Source organism: Mya arenaria, chromosome 6 (assembly GCF_026914265.1).
Source record: "Mya arenaria isolate MELC-2E11 chromosome 6, ASM2691426v1".
Lineage (NCBI taxonomy): Eukaryota > Metazoa > Mollusca > Bivalvia > Myida > Myidae > Mya > Mya arenaria.
Window position 1 is genome coordinate 43,634,542 of NC_069127.1, and position 19,825 is coordinate 43,654,366.

The following is a 19,825-nucleotide window of genomic DNA, read 5'->3' on the forward strand; positions in this document are numbered from 1 at the left end:
GCCATGGATGACTTGTCAGTTGTATTTCTATACGTATGCCATGGATGACATGTCAGTTGTATTTCTATAGGTATGCCATGGATGACTTGTCAGTTGTATTTCTATAGGTATGCCATTGATGACTTGTTAGTTGTATTTCTATAGGTATGCCATGGATGATTTGTCAGTTGTATTTCTATAGGTATGCCATGGATATGACTTTTCAGTTGTATTTCTATGGGTATGCCATGGATGATTTGTCAGTTGTATTTCTATGGGTATGCCATGGATAACTTGTCAGTTGTATTTCTATACGTATGCCATGGATGACATGTCAGTTGTATTTCTATACGTATGCCATGGATGACTTGTCAGTTGTATTTCTATACGTATGCCATGGATGACTTGTCAGTTGTATTTCTATAGGTATGCCATGGATGCTTTGTCTGTTGTATTTCTATAGGTATGCCATGGATGCTTTGTCTGTTGTATTTCTATAGGTATGCCATGGATGACTTGTCAGTTGTATTTCTATAGGTATGCCATGGATGATTTGTCAGTTGTATTTCTATAGGTATGCCATGGATGACATGTCAGTTGTATTTCTATAGGTATGCCATGGATGACTTGTCAGTTGTATTTCTATAGGTATGCCATGGATGACATGTCAGTTGTATTTCTATAGGTATGCCATGGATGACTTGTCAGTTGTATTTCTATAGGTATGACATGGAATGACATATCAGTTGTATTTCTATAGGTATGCCATGAAATGACTTTTCAGTTGTATTTCTATATGTATGCCATGGATGATTTGTCTGTTGTATTCCTATAGGTCTGCCATGGAATGACTTGTCAGTTGTATTTCTATAGGTATGCCATGGATGATTTGTCAGTTGTATTTCTATAGGTATGCCATGGATGATTTGTCAGTTGTAATTCTATAGGTAATATGCCATGGATGATTTGTCAGTTGTATTTCTAAAGGTATGCCATGGATGATGTGTCTGTTGTATTTCTATAGGTATGCCATGGATGATGTGTCTGTTGTATTTCTATAGGTATGCCATGGAATGATTTGTCTGTTGTATTTCTATAGGTATGCCATGGATGATTTGTCAGTTGTATTTCTAAAGGTATGCCATGGATGATGTGTCTGTTGTATTTCTATAGGTATGCCATGGATGACTTGTCAGTTGTATTTCTATAGGTATGACATGGAATGACTTTTCAGTTGTATTTCTATATGTATGCCATGGATGATTTGTCTGTTGTATTCCTATAGGTCTGCCATGGAATGACTTGTCAGTTGTATTTATATAGGTATGCCATGGATGATTTGTCAGTTGTATTTCTATAGGTATGACATGGAATGACATATCAGTTGTATTTCTATAGGTATGCCATGAAATGACTTTTCAGTTGTATTTCTATATGTATGCCATGGATGATTTGTCTGTTGTATTCCTATAGGTCTGCCATGGAATGACTTGTCAGTTGTATTTATATAGGTATGCCATGGATGATTTGTCTGTTGTATTCCTATAGGTCTGCCATGGAATGACTTGTCAGTTGTATTTATATAGGTATGCCATGGATGATTTGTCAGTTGTATTTCTATAGGTATGCCATGGATGATTTGTCAGTTGTAATTCTATAGGTTATATGCCATGGATGATTTGTCAGTTGTATTTCTATAGGTATGCCATGGATGAGTTGTCTGTTGTATTTCTATAGGTATGCCATGGATGACTTGTCAGTTGTATTTCTATACGTATGCCATGGATGATTTGTCAGTTGTATTTCTATAGGTATGCCATGGATGACTTGTCAGTTGTATTTCTATAGGTATGACATGGATGACATGTCAGTTGTATTTCTATAGGTATGCCATGGATGATTTGTCAGTTGTATTTCTATAGGTATGCCATGGATATGACTTGTCAGTTGTATTTCTATGGGTATGCCATGGATGATTTGTCAGTTGTATTTCTATGGGTATGCCATGGATAACTTGTCAGTTGTATTTCTATAGGTATGCCATGGATGACATGTCAGTTGTATTTCTATACGTATGCCATGGATGACATGTCAGTTGTATTTCTATACGTATGCCATGGATGACATGTCAGTTGTATTTCTATAGGTATGCCATGGATGACTTGTCAGTTGTATTTCTATAGGTATGCCATGGATGACATGTCAGTTGTATTTCTATACGTATGCCATGGATGACATGTCAGTTGTATTTCTATAGGTATGCCATGGATGACTTGTCAGTTGTATTTCTATAGGTATGCCATGGATGACTTGTCAGTTGTATTTCTATACGTATGCCATGGATGACATGTCAGTTGTATTTCTATAGGTATGCCATGGATGACTTGTCAGTTGTATTTCTATAGGTATGCCATGGATGACTTGTCAGTTGTATTTCTATACAAACATGGATGACTTGTCAGTTGTATTTCTATACGTATGCCATGGATGACATGTCAGTTGTATTTCTATAGGTATGCCATGGATGACTTGTCAGTTGTATTTCTATACGTATGCCATGGATGACTTGTCAGTTGTATTTCTATAGGTATGCCATGGATGACTTGTCAGTTGTATTTCTATACGTATGCCATGGATGACATGTCAGTTGTATTTCTATAGGTATGCCATGGATGACTTGTCAGTTGTATTTCTAGACGTATGCCATGGATGACATGTCAGTTGTATTTCTATAGGTATGCCATGGATGACTTGTCAGTTGTATTTCTATAGGTATGCCATGGATGACATGTCAGTTGTATTTCTATAGGTATGCCATGGATGACTTGTCAGTTGTATTTCTATAGGTATGCCATGGATGACTTGTCAGTTGTATTTCTATACGTATGCCATTGATGACATGTCAGTTGTATTTCTATAGGTATGCCATGGATGACTTGTCAGTTGTATTTCTATAGGTATGCCATGGATAACTTGTCAGTTGTATTTCTATAGGTATGCCATGGATGACTTGTCAGTTGTATTTCTATAGGTATGCCATGGATGACTTGTCAGTTGTATTTCTATAGGTATGCCATGGATAACTTGTCAGTTGTATTTCTATAGGTATGCCATGGATGACATGTCAGTTGTATTTCTATACGTATGCCATGGATGACTTGTCAGTTGTATTTCTATACGTATGCCATGGATGACTTGTCAGTTGTATTTCTATACGTATGCCATGGATGACTTGTCAGTTGTATTTCTATACGTATGCCATGGATGACTTGTCAGTTGTATTTCAATAGGTATGCCATGGATGACTTGTCAGTTGTATTTCTATACGTATGCCATGGATGACTTGTCAGTTGTATTTCTATAGGTATGCCATGGATGACTTGTTAGTTGTATTTCTATACGTATGCCATGGATGACTTGTCAGTTGTATTTCTATAGGTATGCCATGGATGACTTGTCAGTTGTATTTCTATAGGTATGCCATGGATGACTTGTCAGTTGTATTTCTATACGTATGCCATGGATGACTTGTCAGTTGTATTTCTATAGGTCATAATGCCATGAAATGAATTGTCAGTTGTATTTTGTGATCTATAGGAATATGCCATGGAATAATTTGTCAATTGTATTTCCCGATCTAAAGGTATGCCATGCATGGTTTGATTTGTCAATTGTATTTCACGATTGAAAGGTATGCAATGGAATGCTTTGTCAATTGTATTTCATGATCTATAGGTATTTTGTCGGAGTATGAATCATAGCCTGAATCAAGAATGTTCTAAGAGAAATCTAATAGTGTTTGTTTTAATGACATTTTAAACATTAATCTATCTTGCTAGCCTTATTTATGCTGAGTGCCAGAAGAAATGAAGAATGCAACTTGTTAACCAATATTGAAGTAGGAATTTCAGAATTTACGAGTTTTCAAAGTAATATCTCTTTTTTTGCTATTTTTTGTATGATTTTTTGAAACCGTTCTCATGGTAGCAAGCATTTAAGATCCTTACCAAATTCATCGAAAGGCTATTAATTTGATAAGTAATTGCAGAAGAAGAGCTGAAGTGTGCATTTTGAGAGGCTTATAAACGGGTGGTTTCTACATATATTTGTTGGCAGACATTTCTCTTATGCCTTACAGGTTACAGGACCTGAATCTTACTTTTTCTACTGTAATTGTTTTCACATTTGAAAACTTGCAGTGTTTGCAGATTATTTTGCTGCAGTTTTCTTGGGAACATTTAGATGAGATGGTTAATTGATTTATTGACTTTCCGTTGTTGAGGTGAGATCATTTCTGTTACTGGAAGGCAAGAGGAAAAATCGAAAGTAATAGTTAGTATTTAAGTAAGCTCAAGATTAATCTTCAGCATTTTTAAAGTCTTGGCTCACATTTAGTGGCAGGAATTACTGTCCCATTACTGAAAGATCTTAGAAAGTCCCAGTGTAGGTTTTTGAAGGTTGTCTCCTAATGCAGTAGACCAGGGCAAGGTTATATTCATATATTCCCCCATGTTGACAAGACAGCATTAATACGTAAACACCACCTCATAATAACCAATCACAGGGTAGAGAGATAATGTTTTAGCCCTTAAGTCATCATGGTGAATTTGTGCTGAATTACTTCTGATGAATGATGCTGATGGACAATCAATGAAACCACTTGGAAGGATTCCAGTACGCAGAATGGCCAAGCATTTTATAGCAGGGGGTGTTTGGTTCTTGTAATGTTTCTATTTATAGTCACTTTTGTGGTTCGCTTCTTCTTTAGTTACATTATTCCTGGCAATAAATGAATGTCTTGTATATGAATATTTGTTTGCCTTGAATAAATTGTAGTTCCAATCTGTTTAGGACAGTTTGTAATTCTAAGAAATGCGTCCTATGAAATATGTCATTGATAAGGTTTTCACAGTGAGGCTTTGTCAGTATTAAGGAGTTGTGATCATCATTAACTGACATTGATAACAACTTTTAGTACACATATTTCTGGTCCTATTATTGTGTTTTGATGACGTTGTTTATTTCAGTATACCAAACTTCTTTCATCTGATGACGACTGTATAAAGTCAAAAAATGTAGTGGAAGTTCAAGTCATTTTTTAGCTCGCATATTCGAATAATAAGGAGGGCTATACTACTCGCACCAGCGTCGCCGTCGCCGTCGCCGTCCGGTTAAAGTTTTAGGGCAAGTTGGGATTTTCACTTATAAGTCCAATACACTTCATTCAATTGACTTAATTTAACTTCACACAGTTGTTCAGGGCCATCACATGATGAGGTTAGATAACTCCATTTTATCCTTTATACAAATTATGGCCCCTGATTGACTATGGAACTTAGGTTAAAGTTTTAGGGCAGGTTGGGATATTTATTAATAACTTCTATACCCTTTGTTCAATTGACTTAATACTTCACACAGTTGTTCAGGACCATCACACAATGGTGTTACATAACTACATATTATCCTTAATACAAGTTATGGCCCCTGATTGACTTAGGTTTAAGTTTTAAGGCAAGTTAAAGTTAAGGGCAAGTTGGGATTTTAATAAAAAAAACTTCTATACCTTTCATTCAATGCACTTAATAAAATGCAAAATTATTGACGACCATCTTACAACAAGAAACATAACTCCATTTTAACCAAATACAAATTATGGCCCTTGAATATTTTTTCTTTTGAAAGGCACATTTTTATATCTTAACCACATTTTCATAAAGGGAAAACAAGTTATTTGAATGACTTGCGTCATTGTTCGGGCGGGCTGGTGGAAGGGCAGCATCAAAGTCACCTTGTGTATCAAATAATTTTAGCTAGGTTTGACATAAAGAGACCAAACTTGGTATATAAGAAGAGTTTATGGAGACCTTTTATGGGAATGTGTTTGAGGCCCCTATGATCAAGGTCAAGGTTACTATTATTAGAAAAAGGGTTGGTATTGAATAATTTAAGTAAGGGTCTACATATTGTGACCAAACTTGGTATAAAGGAAAAGTTTATAGAGACCTTTCCTGAGATTGTGTAGGAAGAGTTTATGGAAGATTTTCATGGGATTGTGTTTGGGGTCCTTAGGATCAAGGTCACTGTTACAAAAAATAGAAGAAAGCAGTTGAAACTGAATCTCTTCTGCCAATCATTAAAAACCTGGTTTTGTCACATTGCAATTCTTGTTCACTTTTTAGTTTGATTGTTTTATTGCTTTTGACAGGCACATATTACATCATTATTGTATTCACTTCTAAGTCAAAGCGGCGTAGTCGAGCGCGCTGTCTTAGGACAGTTCTTGTTTTATTAATAATTGTGTTTTGAAGCATCTAATCTAATTACAACTGAAACTAAAACCTTACTCATAAAGACATCCAAGTTTAGGTAGCTTTGAACAGTAAACTTTAGCTATTATGAATACCTGTTTGCTGACATCATTTAGAACCAATGTATTATGATCCACAAAACAGTGATTTTGATCTAGTACTGTGCATGTATACTGTGTATATTTCCAGGACCTGTCCTACAAGGATCACCACTGGCATGAGTTCTGCTTCAAGTGTTTCGAGTGCCAGAAGACACTGGTCGATCAACCCTTCGCCCCCAAGAATGACCGCATTTTCTGCTCTGATTGTCACGACAACAATTTCGCAGCGCGCTGTGATGGCTGTACCCAGCCGTTTAGGGGAGGTGAGGAATTTCTAGAATATTGATACTTAATAAAGTCTCATGACACTTCTAAAAACTCTTATCAAGGGATACAAATAATTCATAGCATTAACTACCTCTCGGGCACAAGTACTGTAATATATGTGTTTATAACTTTTGTCCACAATAATGTATCTCTGTCAACTTTGAATAACTTTATATTAATGGTTTTACTTGAGATGGTTCTTATTTTGTTACATTAGTTTTATTTCATTTTTAGTTTATCTGTTTTATTCAAAAGAGGCGTTAGAAAAATTTGACCTGGGACATAAAATCAACAACATCTAAGGAACTAATTTTAAATGAAACTTGGTAAACATGTTGCCAAATACAATGCACTCATGCACAGTAAGGCTCATAGCTCTTACTTTAATAATAGTTGTGTTATGCCCCATTTGTTGCTGTAAACAACTGCCAGGTATTGGTGTTTCCTCTGTGTTGCTCTTGTCTTAAACCCTGTCAGATTCTGTTTCAATCATCCCATGACATCTTCTACTATTTTGACCGTAACACCACGCCTATTGATGTGAATTGTTTAGAACAAACTTTGCACTACTCTTGGTATATATCTTTCAAAATTGCACTATATGAGCGTTAAGGAAGTTTAGAACCATGCAGCCTTTCATTATGTCTGTCCCAGATGCCAGTCCCGTATGTATGTCCGTCCCGCTTTCGTATCCCTTTTTCATACTTGTAGGGATTACAAAATAATTTGGCATTAATGACCTCCATAAGATGATGATGATATGTGGTGCACCACACTCGGATCCATAGCTTCAACATCAAGGTCATTGTTGCCTCTGAACATTGCAGGTTTTGCTATTTAACTCAAGACAATGGCTGGCGTCTGGTCCCAAACTACCATGCATGGTTGAATTCCAAAATAATTCAACATAGGTCATCACCATAACAAGAAAAGACCCAAGTTCTTAAGCTTAAAGGTCAAGGTGATTTGCTCGACTCAGGGTAACGGTCTCTGCACTTGTTTGAGTTATGTACCTTTGAACAGCAGTTTAATAAGACTGTTTTTCTTCATATACCTTAAAACATATATATCATTTTGATTCGAATATTTGCCTGAGTGAAGCAACAATATCCTGTATCAAGGCGAGGGTAGCCATCATTTCAGTGATAGAGTGTCCTTCTTGAATTTTATAAAACAGTTGTTGAATTCAAAACATTATATATGTTAATGTATGCGCTTTAAAATTTCACATGTGTCAAAAGATATTACAAAACAATTATTGAGGTAAAAGGGTGAAATTCTTAATTTATACGTATGATGGAAAAATTGCAACATTCTCTTTAATGCCTGCTCTTTTGCAGTAAAATACACAGAAAATGGGGGTTTGTACAGACTAATTCAGGAATTTGAAAATATATCAATGCTTGATATTTTGCGTAATTATATTTAAGAAATTAATCTAGGTAGAGCGTATTTAGATTATAAAGCATGCCATTGTTTTCAGGATGTTAAGATTGGAAAGTTTGTTTACATTCTGATATTGAGACATTATTGTTATCTCCATAACTTTTTTTCCAAAGATACGTCTTGGTTTTGGGTATTAAAATATATTTCTGGAATCTTAACTTTCGAATCCTGTCTAAGTGTCACTTAAAACTTGGCAAAGCAAAACTCGAAAACTCTTAAAAATCCAATTTTTTTCTTTTTCGAATGGCTAGTTGGATTCCAAAATTGCCTTTTTATAGAGACATTCATGAATAAGTCACGTGATTAGTGCTACTGCAACAGTAGATTTGCATGTTGCTTCAACAGCATGTTTGAAAATTGCATAATTATTCTTCGGTTGTCGCACATATTTAACCATTTCTAAACCAGTTATGGTTTTACAGGTGTCCTTTGATCTCTTGGGTCACTGATGAACATAAATCAGGGTTGATTGATAGCATTTAGTTCAATCCTCTGTTTCTTGACACTATCTGTTGGAGCTAGACTGAAACTATAAATAGTCATACTATGTTTGTGATGCAATATCATTTTGACCGTTTTGTTGGTTTAAAAAATGAACAGCGATATGGAATACATTTATATATCAGTAAATAAGTAAGGCCTACAACAAAACTAACTAGAAAACATTTCATTTTTGTCAAATTCTCATCAGTGAACAGGTATAGCTTTAATGAAATAAACACATTCTCCAGATCTTTGTAGTATTACATTAACACTATATTACAAGCCAAGGATGATAGTGGGTGGACTCCCACTGTTAACATGTAATAGAAAAAACATATATCAGCAAGATTTGTGTTAAATCCATAAACTTGAATGTAAACAAACCATACATACAGGCTGTTAGAAGTATTTGAATTATTTGTATTAATTTGCTATAAAAAGTAGCAAGGGCTAAGTCAATGAGAATGCATGAATCAGTCTTATATAATTAGTTAATGAAATGAATAACATGCAGTTTTAATTGGTGCACAGGGTTTGATTTTAGGTACATCTTACTGCACGATTGTACACACAGTCATTTAACAGGCACTTTTATGTAAATCATCTTTTGCATTGTGAATTAGGAATTATAATTTGTTAAAAAGCAAAATTAAAATCAGTCTATGCTTAGCCATTATAATTGTTCTTGTTATTTCTAATAGAACACAGTCACAGACAATAAAAACAATAGTATCCAACTTCAAATCTTAACTTGTACAAATCACATTATTAAAGAAGCAACTTTCGCATGCATTGTTTTGATGAAGCCATTATTTTGACATGTAATCGTTTATTGTCTGCAGGTATGAAGAAGTTTGAGTACAAGGGGAAGCAGTGGCACGAGGAATGCTTCACATGCATGGTGTGTAACGAGCCAATCAGAAATAAGAGTTTCATCCCGCGTGATGAGCAGGTTGTCTGTGTACCGTGCTATGAGAGGGATTTCGCCCAGAAGTGCACCAAGTGTGCTGGGGTAGGTGCACAGGCTGTATATACATGTAACTCCATAGTTATATAGCGTGTCGAAATTTTTTAAAAATTAAGTAACAAGAACTGGACTGATTGCTTATAATTATTAAATAATGGTATAGTTTGTGTATGATAGTCTCTTTCCCAAATACTAAATACTGTCAAATGATGAACAACAGAAGTGGAAAAATATTTTCAGCATTGCCATTGGATATGATTTGTATACTTAAAGCCGCACCAAATTTATATTTCGTTCATTAAATATAATGCACCTATTTGTCTGAAAATCAAAAGATAAGCAACTCCTATGAATCACACAAACTGGAATCTATAAGAAAATAAAACTTTTTGTGAAGCAAAATAGCATCAAAAACTAAAAACAAAAAATGTTATAATATGTCTCTTGACAACTTCTGGACCACTGAAACTGTCCGAGTGATTTTTATAAAATGGATAAACTGATCCTTAATCTTACTATTAGAAAGGATAACAAAGCTATAATGGTTCAGTATTAAAACTCTAAATATTAGTTTTGTTTAAAAAAAAAATTTGGCCTTTTAAGCTCCTCAGTTTCTAAAAAAATTGAAAATTGTATTATATTTAATACAATTTTCAATTTTTTTAGAAACTGAGGATCTTAAAAGGCCAAAAAAATTTAAATTTTTTTAATATTATATTTTTAGTTTGGCTGCTTGCTCCAATATTTCGCGGCTAAAACTGTTGATTTATAAAAGTAAATTGATATGGCCTTAATCAAACCATTATCATACTTTGCCATTGGCTACTTGACATACATTCTGAGGCTGTGTGATCAAGGAGGTTGGTGTTGCATACATTCTGTGTAATCAATATGTGTGTTCTAATTAACCATAAGGGTTGCAATGTATACACTCATGTGTTTGCATATAATCTTTGAGTGTTCTAGGTCATCAATAAATCTAGCGCTGTTTACATTCAATGTGTTATATGTTCTATGTGTGTTGTAGGTCATCAACAAGGGTGGAGTTGCCTACAAGAATATGCCGTGGCACCGAGAATGTTTCACGTGCACCAACTGTAACAAGGAGCTGGCGAAGGAGAAGTTCACATCCAAGGATGATAAGCCATACTGTGCCGACTGCTACGGGGATATGTTTGCCAAGAAGTGCTGCAGGTGCACTAAGGCCATCACTGGTAAGGGAGTGTTTATAATAATCTGATCGTAAGCAAGACTCTTGGGGACTACACACAATTTTTTACTTTTCACAATTAAAGTCATGATTTCACACTTCTTAAAACAGTTGGAAAGAATGAAATTGTAAAGTGTGAAATTGGTAAATTTCTAAATTTTTAAGAAAATTATTGAAGTAAGAAATCATGAAGTGTGAAATTGTGAAAATCTAAAGAAAGCTTGTGAAGTATGAAAAGGTGAAGTGAGAGTTCTATGTATGAAGTCACCTCTGGCCGTTTGTACAGTTGTACCCAAGCGCATAAGTTCAGACTTTGTAATAAAATATGTTAAAAAAATAATTAAGAGTACAAATCCCATGTATAGATAACACTCCACTATCCCATGTATAGATAACACTCCACTATCCCATGTATAGATAACACTCCACTATCCCATGTATAGATAACACTCCACTATCCCATGTATAGATAACACTCCACTATCCCATGTATAGATTACACTCCACTATCCCATGTATAGATTACACTCCACTATCCCATGTATAGATAACACTCCACTATCCCATGTATAGATTACACTCCACTATCCCATGTATAGATTACACTCCACTATCCCATGTATAGATAACACTCCACTATCCCATGTATAGATTGCACTCCACTATCCCATGTATTATTTCACTCAACTATCCCATGTATAGATTACACTCCACTATCCCATGTATAGATAACACTCCACTATCCTATGTATAGATAACACTCCACTATCCCATGTATAGATAACACTCCACTATCCCATGTATAGATTACACTCCACTATCCCATGTATAGATTACACTCCACTATCCCATGTATAGATTACACTCCACTATCCCATGTATAGATTACACTCCACTATCCCATGTATAGATAACACTCCACTATCCCATGTATAGATAACACTCCACTATCCCATGTATAGATAACACTCCACTATCCCATGTATAGATAACACTCCACTATCCCATGTAAAGATAACACTCCACTATTACTGTGAAAGATTAATCCTCATGATTTATCATCTAGCAACACCCCTGTCATTTATCATCTAGCAACACCCCTGTCATTTATCATCTAGCAACACCCCTGTCATTTATCATCTAGCAACAGCCCTGTCATTAATCATCACACCCCTGTCATTTATCATCTGGCAACACCCCTGTCATTTATCATCTGGCAACACCCCTGTCATTTATCATCTGGCAACACCCCTGTCATTTATCATCTGGCAACACCCCTGTCATTTATCATCTAGCAGCATCCCTGTCATTTATCATCTAGCAACACCCCTGTCATTTATCATCTGGCAACACCCCTGTCATCATCTAGCAACACCCCTGTCATTTATCATCTAGCAACACCCCTGTCATTTATCATCTAGCAACACCCCTGTCATTTATCATCTGGCAACACCCCTGTTATTTATCATCACACCCCTGTCAATTATCATCTGGCAACACCCCTGTCATTTATCATCTGGCAACACCCCTGTCATTTATCATCTGGCAACACCCCTGTCATTTATCATCTAGCAGCATCCCGGTCATTTATCATATAGCAACACCCCTGTCCTTTATCATCTGGCAACACCCCTGTCATCATCTAGCAACACCCCTGTCATTTATCATCTAGCAGCACCCCTGTCATTTATCATCTAGCAACACCCCTGTCATTTATCATCTAGCAACACCCGTGTCATTTATCATCTTTGTAAATGTTATGAGATGGCATTATCAACAAAACGATAAATAAGCATCTTCAAGGAAGGCATTTGATTGATTGTCTTACATACATGTGGTAGATATACATAATTTGTTATGGTCTTTAAGAAGGCAATCAAGTATAAAGAGTAAATGTTTCAGCTAGTCTGTTTTTTGAAGAAAATGTCATGGTTTTGTCATGCTAAGCCTTGGCGTCATTGGAGTGGTCAGAACTGTAGTTAAAAAAAACAAAACATGAATCTTTGCCATAACAAAAAGTTCAAGAAACTCAAAAGAAACGTGTTGCCAGAGAGAATATACACATGTATAACAAGGCCCATAACTCTGGAATCAATAATTGTCTTGATTGATTGAAAATAACAGATGAGAGTTGCTCTTTTAAATATAAATTTATGCTGGAATCAGCATAATATCTAGCTGTTAAATGATCACAATACATCAGGCTGTATATATAAGGTATTTGAAATGGGTACAATTGTGATTGCGGGTAGAGACTACGGTGTAGTAAAGTGTGGGTAAAACTTTAAACAATTAACTTGATTGTTTTTCCTTATTTTTACATATGTTACCCTTTTACCTTTCAGGTTTTGGCGGCACCAAGTTCATCTCGTTTGAGGAGCGTCACTGGCACAGCGAATGTTTCGTCTGCTACAAGTGTGACGCGTCCATGGTGGGACGCGGTTTCCTGGTCAACGAGGGAGACATTCTCTGCCCCGATTGTGGCAGAAATTAAATGCCACACTGCCCTAGGAGTTACTTAAATTTTTATTTAATTTTTAATTTTATTCAACTATTTAGCATACCTAAGTGTTAGGTAAGATTAAGCGTTATTGTACAAGGATTTTTCGTAATCCAAATTATGTGTTATGGTTGGAAGACCTATCCATAATAGTTGCACTGGTCATAATTATGGCATAGGGACTCCGTAAAACTGTTCAAGATAACATGAATGCAGATAACATGTGTATAAAAAATGTTCAGTATGGTTTTTAAATAGCATGGATTAATATTATGAATATTTAAAGTGTATATGCCTTTATAGCTGGTAAGAAATGTTGCCATGATGATGGAAATATGACATGATATGTTTGAATGTATTTATCATTATTATCCTAGTCAAGTAATTGATCTTCAGCTTAACATCTTTATTGAAAATATTTACTTCTTTGTGAATTGTTTTTGTTATAGTATGGTTAAAACATATTAAAGGTGATTGTGGTAATCATAGTAAGCTACCAAGAGCTGATCATGTACCTACATGTATATTTGATTTCAAAACATATTGTGCTTTACTACAAAAAAAAAGTTTTCGACACAAATAATTATGTTCTTAAATACAGTTTTTGATGACTGTTATGAATGTCTTTCAAGTTGTGAATCTCAAATGAATTATTGTGCTGTATTTCATTGATGATGACATTGTAAAATAGCGATGTATGAAGATATGATGGAATACAATGTACATGTTTAAAACTGTTCTTTGTAAAATAACAACAACAATGGAATAGTTAGGTGTGTTTATGAAATCTTGATGATAAAGATAGCTTGTTAACAAAGGACTTTAAATCTATTTATTTAATCTCTATTTTATTTTAATTTAGTTAGTATATTCTATATATACAGTTTGTACAGCAGGGCTGTTTAATTGCTTAGACTATTAAGAGTTTTGTATATATTTTAGTTTTTTCTGATGATGTTGAGCACTTCATATACAAGATTGTCTTTAGAATTTAGAATCAATGCCTCATGTAAAAAAAGCGATACACCTCAGATGAGAACCTCTAACATTTACAATTTAAAACTGTAAATATTGGTATTTTGTAAATGTTCTTTTCTTCCTATCTTGTTCAAGTATTTGTTAAGTCCGATCTATTATTGTATGCTGTAACCAATAAAAAAGGACATTTTTTTTTGAATATCGTTCTTAGATGTTACATATTTGTCGTGAAAAAATGTGTATTTATACATTTTGCATTATTTGAAAGTAGTGTATTGATATTGATTATTTCACTTATTTGCACATTATACATTGACAAGCATAAAAGATGGAGATTTAAAACTCAATTTGTATAATATGAAAGTTCATATGAAATGAAACTACTTTTATATTGAGAGAATAGACTTCAGAATGTTGAGTGCAATATTTAGGATAATACTGCTTGATATTTAACATTTGTAATTTTTACTGCCAATTGTGTGAGTGAAATGTTTATTTTAGTATTTTATGTTTTTATTGTCTCACATTTACTAATTATTCATTATTATTGTTATTAATTAATGATCACTTCGGACTATCTTTAATCGCTGTTAATCCCATTTTGATGTGCTGTTCACTTGGTTTATAATTTCTGGTGAACTAGACACCTTAGATTGAGTTTTGTGTAAAAGTTTCATTCTTCAAATGCAATAATTGTTGACATGATGGTATTCAATGTTGCAATTGTAAACTTCTGGCGAAAACAAACAACTTCAAATATCAACGAATAGTTACCCTTGTAATGTTTAAAGTTACCCTTGTTGTATATGATATATAATGAAGGAAGATATTGTACATGATGGCATTGCTGTAATAAGACAGAATATATACACAATCGTGTAGGATGATTTGAACAAATCTTGCATTTTATAAGGGTGATAAAATTAACACAGAAAAAAGAATAAAATGAAAACATTTGGCTAATGATTGTTATGTGACCAAACAATATTGAATACCACCACAACATAATAATACATGTTATGTATATCCAGCAATACCGTATATATCCTCCCTTGCGTGCTTCCTATAGATTTGCTATTTTCCCTAGGCCAAATATTTACATTGAGTTTCATTTTATTCTTGTCCCTGGATTTACAAAATCCCATCAGTACATTTCCATCAAACTGTTTAGTTTATAATTTATATTTGTGTCCTTTTCATCAGATTTCTGTTTTCATGTATATTCAAATTTACAGTGTAGAGCTTTTGGACTGTGTTGCCATGGTTATTGTCTTCCAATTACAGTTAAAGATAAATACAGATATGAGATTTTTTCTTTTCTTTTTTCATATGAATTAATTTAAAGAATGATTTTGAATATATTTCGGTCATGTTAAGTTAGGCTATTCCAAGAACAAATGTATAGATAAAGTATAACTTTGTAAGTTTCTTTTTGGTACCTTACCAAAAAGACATTTGAAGGGGTAGAAGTTTTCTTGTACTGCATGGAGTTACAAAGTTTATATTTAAATGATGCAGAGACAATACAAGTATATTTGTGGACGTTTTCCTTACACTCATAGTGTGTGTATTTTAAGCCTTGTTACAGTTATGATATTGAGTATATGATTTGTTACAGAATTGTTTTGTTTTCTTTGCTTACTAGTCTGTTGTGCTTTACATGCCCAGATATAGATCGACTTTAGAATAAAATTCTTAAGAAAGTATTGGTGTTGTTCTCCCTAAGCTGCAGATAAAGAATTTTGTTATAATGTTAAATATAGAAACACAATTGTCATACATGTATATAATTAAAATGCTTTAACTTGTGACTGTTTGTGTATCACAGAAGTGTTGTGTAAGGTTAAGGTCACACTTATTCAATGGCTGTAATGATGTTGTCATGACTGGTCACAATCGTTCACTACATCGTACATCTAGCCACATTGCATTTTCAAGCCACGTGACTACAGGGTCATGGTCAAATATTCATTTTCAGAGAGCATTAGCTGTTGACTCGACAGCATTTCTATTATTTCTTTTGAATATTTTTTATTAAACATTGACTGTTTAAATATGAATGTCTTTCGGGCCATCCATAACCATATGTTCTTCTTTTGCCAAAACATGGGTTAGGACAGAAGGAGGGGAAAGGTAAAACCATATCCTGTATATGCATGTAGTTTGATATCATGCAACCATGTGTACAAGCTGTGGCTCTAAGAGCCAGAGGTAAAGATAAAGGAGACACCGATATCGTTCCATGCAGGACCACATGTACAAGCGATGGCCTTGATAGCCACAAGGAAAGATAAAGGAGACACCGATATCGTTCCATGCACGACCGCATGTACAAGCGATGGCCTTGATAGCCACAAGGAAAGATAAAGGAGACACCGATATCGTTCCATGCAGGACCACATGTACAAGCGATGGCCTTGATAGCCACAAGGAAAGATAAAGGAGACACCGATATCGTTCCATGCAGGACCACATGTACAAGCGATGGCCTTGATAGCCACAAGGAAAGATAAAGGAGACGACCGATATCATTCCATGCACGACCGCATGTACAAGCGAAGGCATTGAGAGCCACAAGGAAAGATAAAGGAGACGACCGATATCGTTCCATGCACGACCACTTGTACAAGCGATGGCCTTGAGAGCCACAAGGAAAGATAAAGGAGACGACCGATATGGTTCCATGCATGACCACATGTACAAGCGATGACCCTGAGAGCCACAAGGAAAGATAAAGGAGACGACCGATATCGTTCAATGCGCGACCACATGTACAAGCGATGACCCTGAGAGCCACAGGGAAAGATAAAGGAGACGACCGATATCATTCCATGCACGACCACATGTACAAGCGATGGCCTTGAGAGCCACAAGGAAAGATAAAGGAGACGACCGATATCGTTCCATGCACGACCACATGGACAAGCGATGGCCCTGAGAGGAACAGGGAAAGATAAAGAAGACGACCGATATCGTTCCATGCACGACCACATGGACAAGCGATGGCCCTGAGAGAAACAGGGAAAGATAAAGGAGACGACCGATATCGTTCCATGCACGACCACATGGACAAGCGATGGCCCTGAGAGGAACAGGGAAAGATAAAGAAGACGACCGATAGTGTTCTATGCACGAGCATGTGTACAAGCTGTGGCCTTGAGACCCACAGAGACATAAAGGAGGCGACCGGGCAAATAATCGTACAAATTTACATTTTCTTATTTCAAAATAGGAAACAATAAGTAATAAAATACACCCGAAATGCACCTTTTGGACTAGTAATTATTAAGATTTTCATATAAACACACGTCCGCACTAACACACGAAAAAGCTCACACACAGCCCGTATCTAGATCTTATTCGAGCTACCGGCCCCCTCCACCCCCAACTATTCCCCCTTCTCATCCCCTTCCCCTGCGTTCGTCCGGAGGATCGGTCAGGACACATGTGAGCGTGAAAGTAGTTTGTGTTGCCCTCTATGCGGAAGTCGCTCAAACAGACCATCCACACTTCCTCTCCTGCCGCCAGATGCGTCACTACGGTCGTGGAGCGCTCTAACCAGATGGACATAGGATCCGCACACAGGTAACCGATCTCGTTGTCAGCCGTGTTTTTCACAAACGCCGCGTGGTACGAGCCTTGCGGCGCCACAGAGAGCGTGGCCGTGAACATGTACGTGCCGTTAATGGTAGCGCGAAACACATCGTGTCGGTTGTCATAGCCGCCGCCTTGGTTCAGCATGATTGCGTCAAAGATGACTGCCATGAACGTCGGGAACCCCGTCCCCTTGCCTCTGCAGCCTGAAAAACGCAAGCAATGGTTCAATAGAAAGGTTCGGATATAATTGGCACTAGCGAGAAAAATATTAGAAATATATCACGCCGAATTATCATTCGGAGCTACTCGGCCATTTTTATCGAAAAAAATGTATGCCGGTACATCAGTAGAAGTAGTTCGTAAATATTTCAATTCTATCATTAATTAAATGTAGTGTTATAGAGTTGCATTTAACTTGCATTTATTAAGTTTAAATTGATTGCCATTAAAAAAGTGTATTATTGAAAACGTAAGTAAGATTCCCAAAAGTTCAGTCATAAAGTTTAACTGATAAATAAAATAACTACGCGATCTACTTGCAGCGGGCTTAAATGTACCTCTTTTTTGAGTATGTAAACCGTCCAAATACATCCGAGGTTGTTTTCGATAAAAATGACCGAGGAGGTCCGAATGACCGAAAGTACACTTTACGATTCTCCTTTCGATTTCAACAACACATTACATTTCAAAAATAGCATATACGGTTCCCTTTTTGTGACGTAATTTTCAAAAAGCCTGACTTCGGATATGAATTGTACAACTTTATTATGAAAACTCCCTTTCAAAGAAAGACATACCGCACTGTTCCTGATAGTCTTCAACTTCCTCGCTATGTGGGAACGGACACCGGATATAGCTAAAAAAAAAGTGGTAAGTAAACAGACACTTATGCAGTTGTTTTTCTTTACCAGAAATAGGATCTTGCTGTGTTAACGCATATCTACCGTATCCACAAATGAAGCAAGTGTTTGAACTAATAGCTGAATGCTAAATTTGGCCTATGGAATACTTTAAAGTGCTTACGATTTAGCAGACTTCAGAAAATGTTTCTTCGAATCTGAGATGATCACCTCAAAACTTACAGAATTTCGACAAGTATTGTAACAGTTATTTTTAGGAAATATATCGAATAAATAAAAAATCTGAATCGAAGGATTTCACAAGCATAAGCTCAACTATTTTTATTGTAAGAAATGGCAATGTAACTTTTAAACTGTTAAAGATATAGCCTTAGAAATGTTTACAGTACTGTAGTGGGGATAGCCGTATTATGTACTGGTGATAGTTTAAAAGTTGAGAAATGTGTGTCCTTGTGATAACATGTAAAATGGGACAAAAATTGATAGTAACACTGTTAATATACAATATACATGTATGTCTATTTCGAACTTTCAAATAATCTGCAAAAAGTGAGAGTACAATTTGATAAGAAATTATTGGGCAAACTTTAGTTAACAATGAGTTTAATACATGATCTCCTAAATGAACGTATATATGCAAGCTGCTTAAATATCAGGGTTGGTCACAATACATACTTTCTCGCTGAAGTGAACGAGCAGAGACCTTTATTCTGTTCTAAGTAATAGCAAGATCGACCCAAGCTTAGAAAAAAGCTTCACGTGTTCCGAATTTTATCACAATATCTCAATCCCTACTGATGACTTTCTGTGTGCAAAAACGTACCTACTTGATTTACAAAGCAATACTATATATATATGAATAGCAAACACCACATAAATTCTACGGTCATGTTTTGTGTTCCTCGATTAATCAGATTACCGGCGTATTTCAAATATTTAGATAGTGATGCTTGTGAAAAAAAAACCATCATGGTTAACTAATCTGTATGAATGAAACAGTTTTTAGTGCAGATACAGATACAAAAAACAACATGTTTTTGCTCTCAACCCTCGATATGGACAACATCGAACCATTTCCCTCGAGCTCGCGTATAGGTAATGGCCGTAATGATTATCCCAGTCTCGTTAT

General features: G+C 35.6%; 1 protein-coding gene across 5 annotated transcripts in view; it reads left to right on the forward strand.

Moving 5' to 3' along the window:
- Positions 1-15,943, forward strand: part of LOC128238264 (four and a half LIM domains protein 2-like) — a 145,720-nt gene extending 129,777 nt beyond the window's left edge. For all 5 annotated transcript variants that reach the window (XM_052953985.1, XM_052953986.1, XM_052953987.1 and 2 more), the window contains 4 exons: positions 6,477-6,651; positions 9,427-9,596; positions 10,579-10,765; positions 13,107-15,943. In XM_052953985.1, coding sequence (XP_052809945.1) covers positions 6,477-6,651; positions 9,427-9,596; positions 10,579-10,765; positions 13,107-13,255 — 681 coding nt within the window. In that variant the 3' untranslated portion in view covers positions 13,256-15,943. The remainder of the gene's footprint in view (positions 1-6,476; positions 6,652-9,426; positions 9,597-10,578; positions 10,766-13,106) is intronic.
- The last annotated feature ends 3,882 nt before the right edge of the window (positions 15,944-19,825 follow it).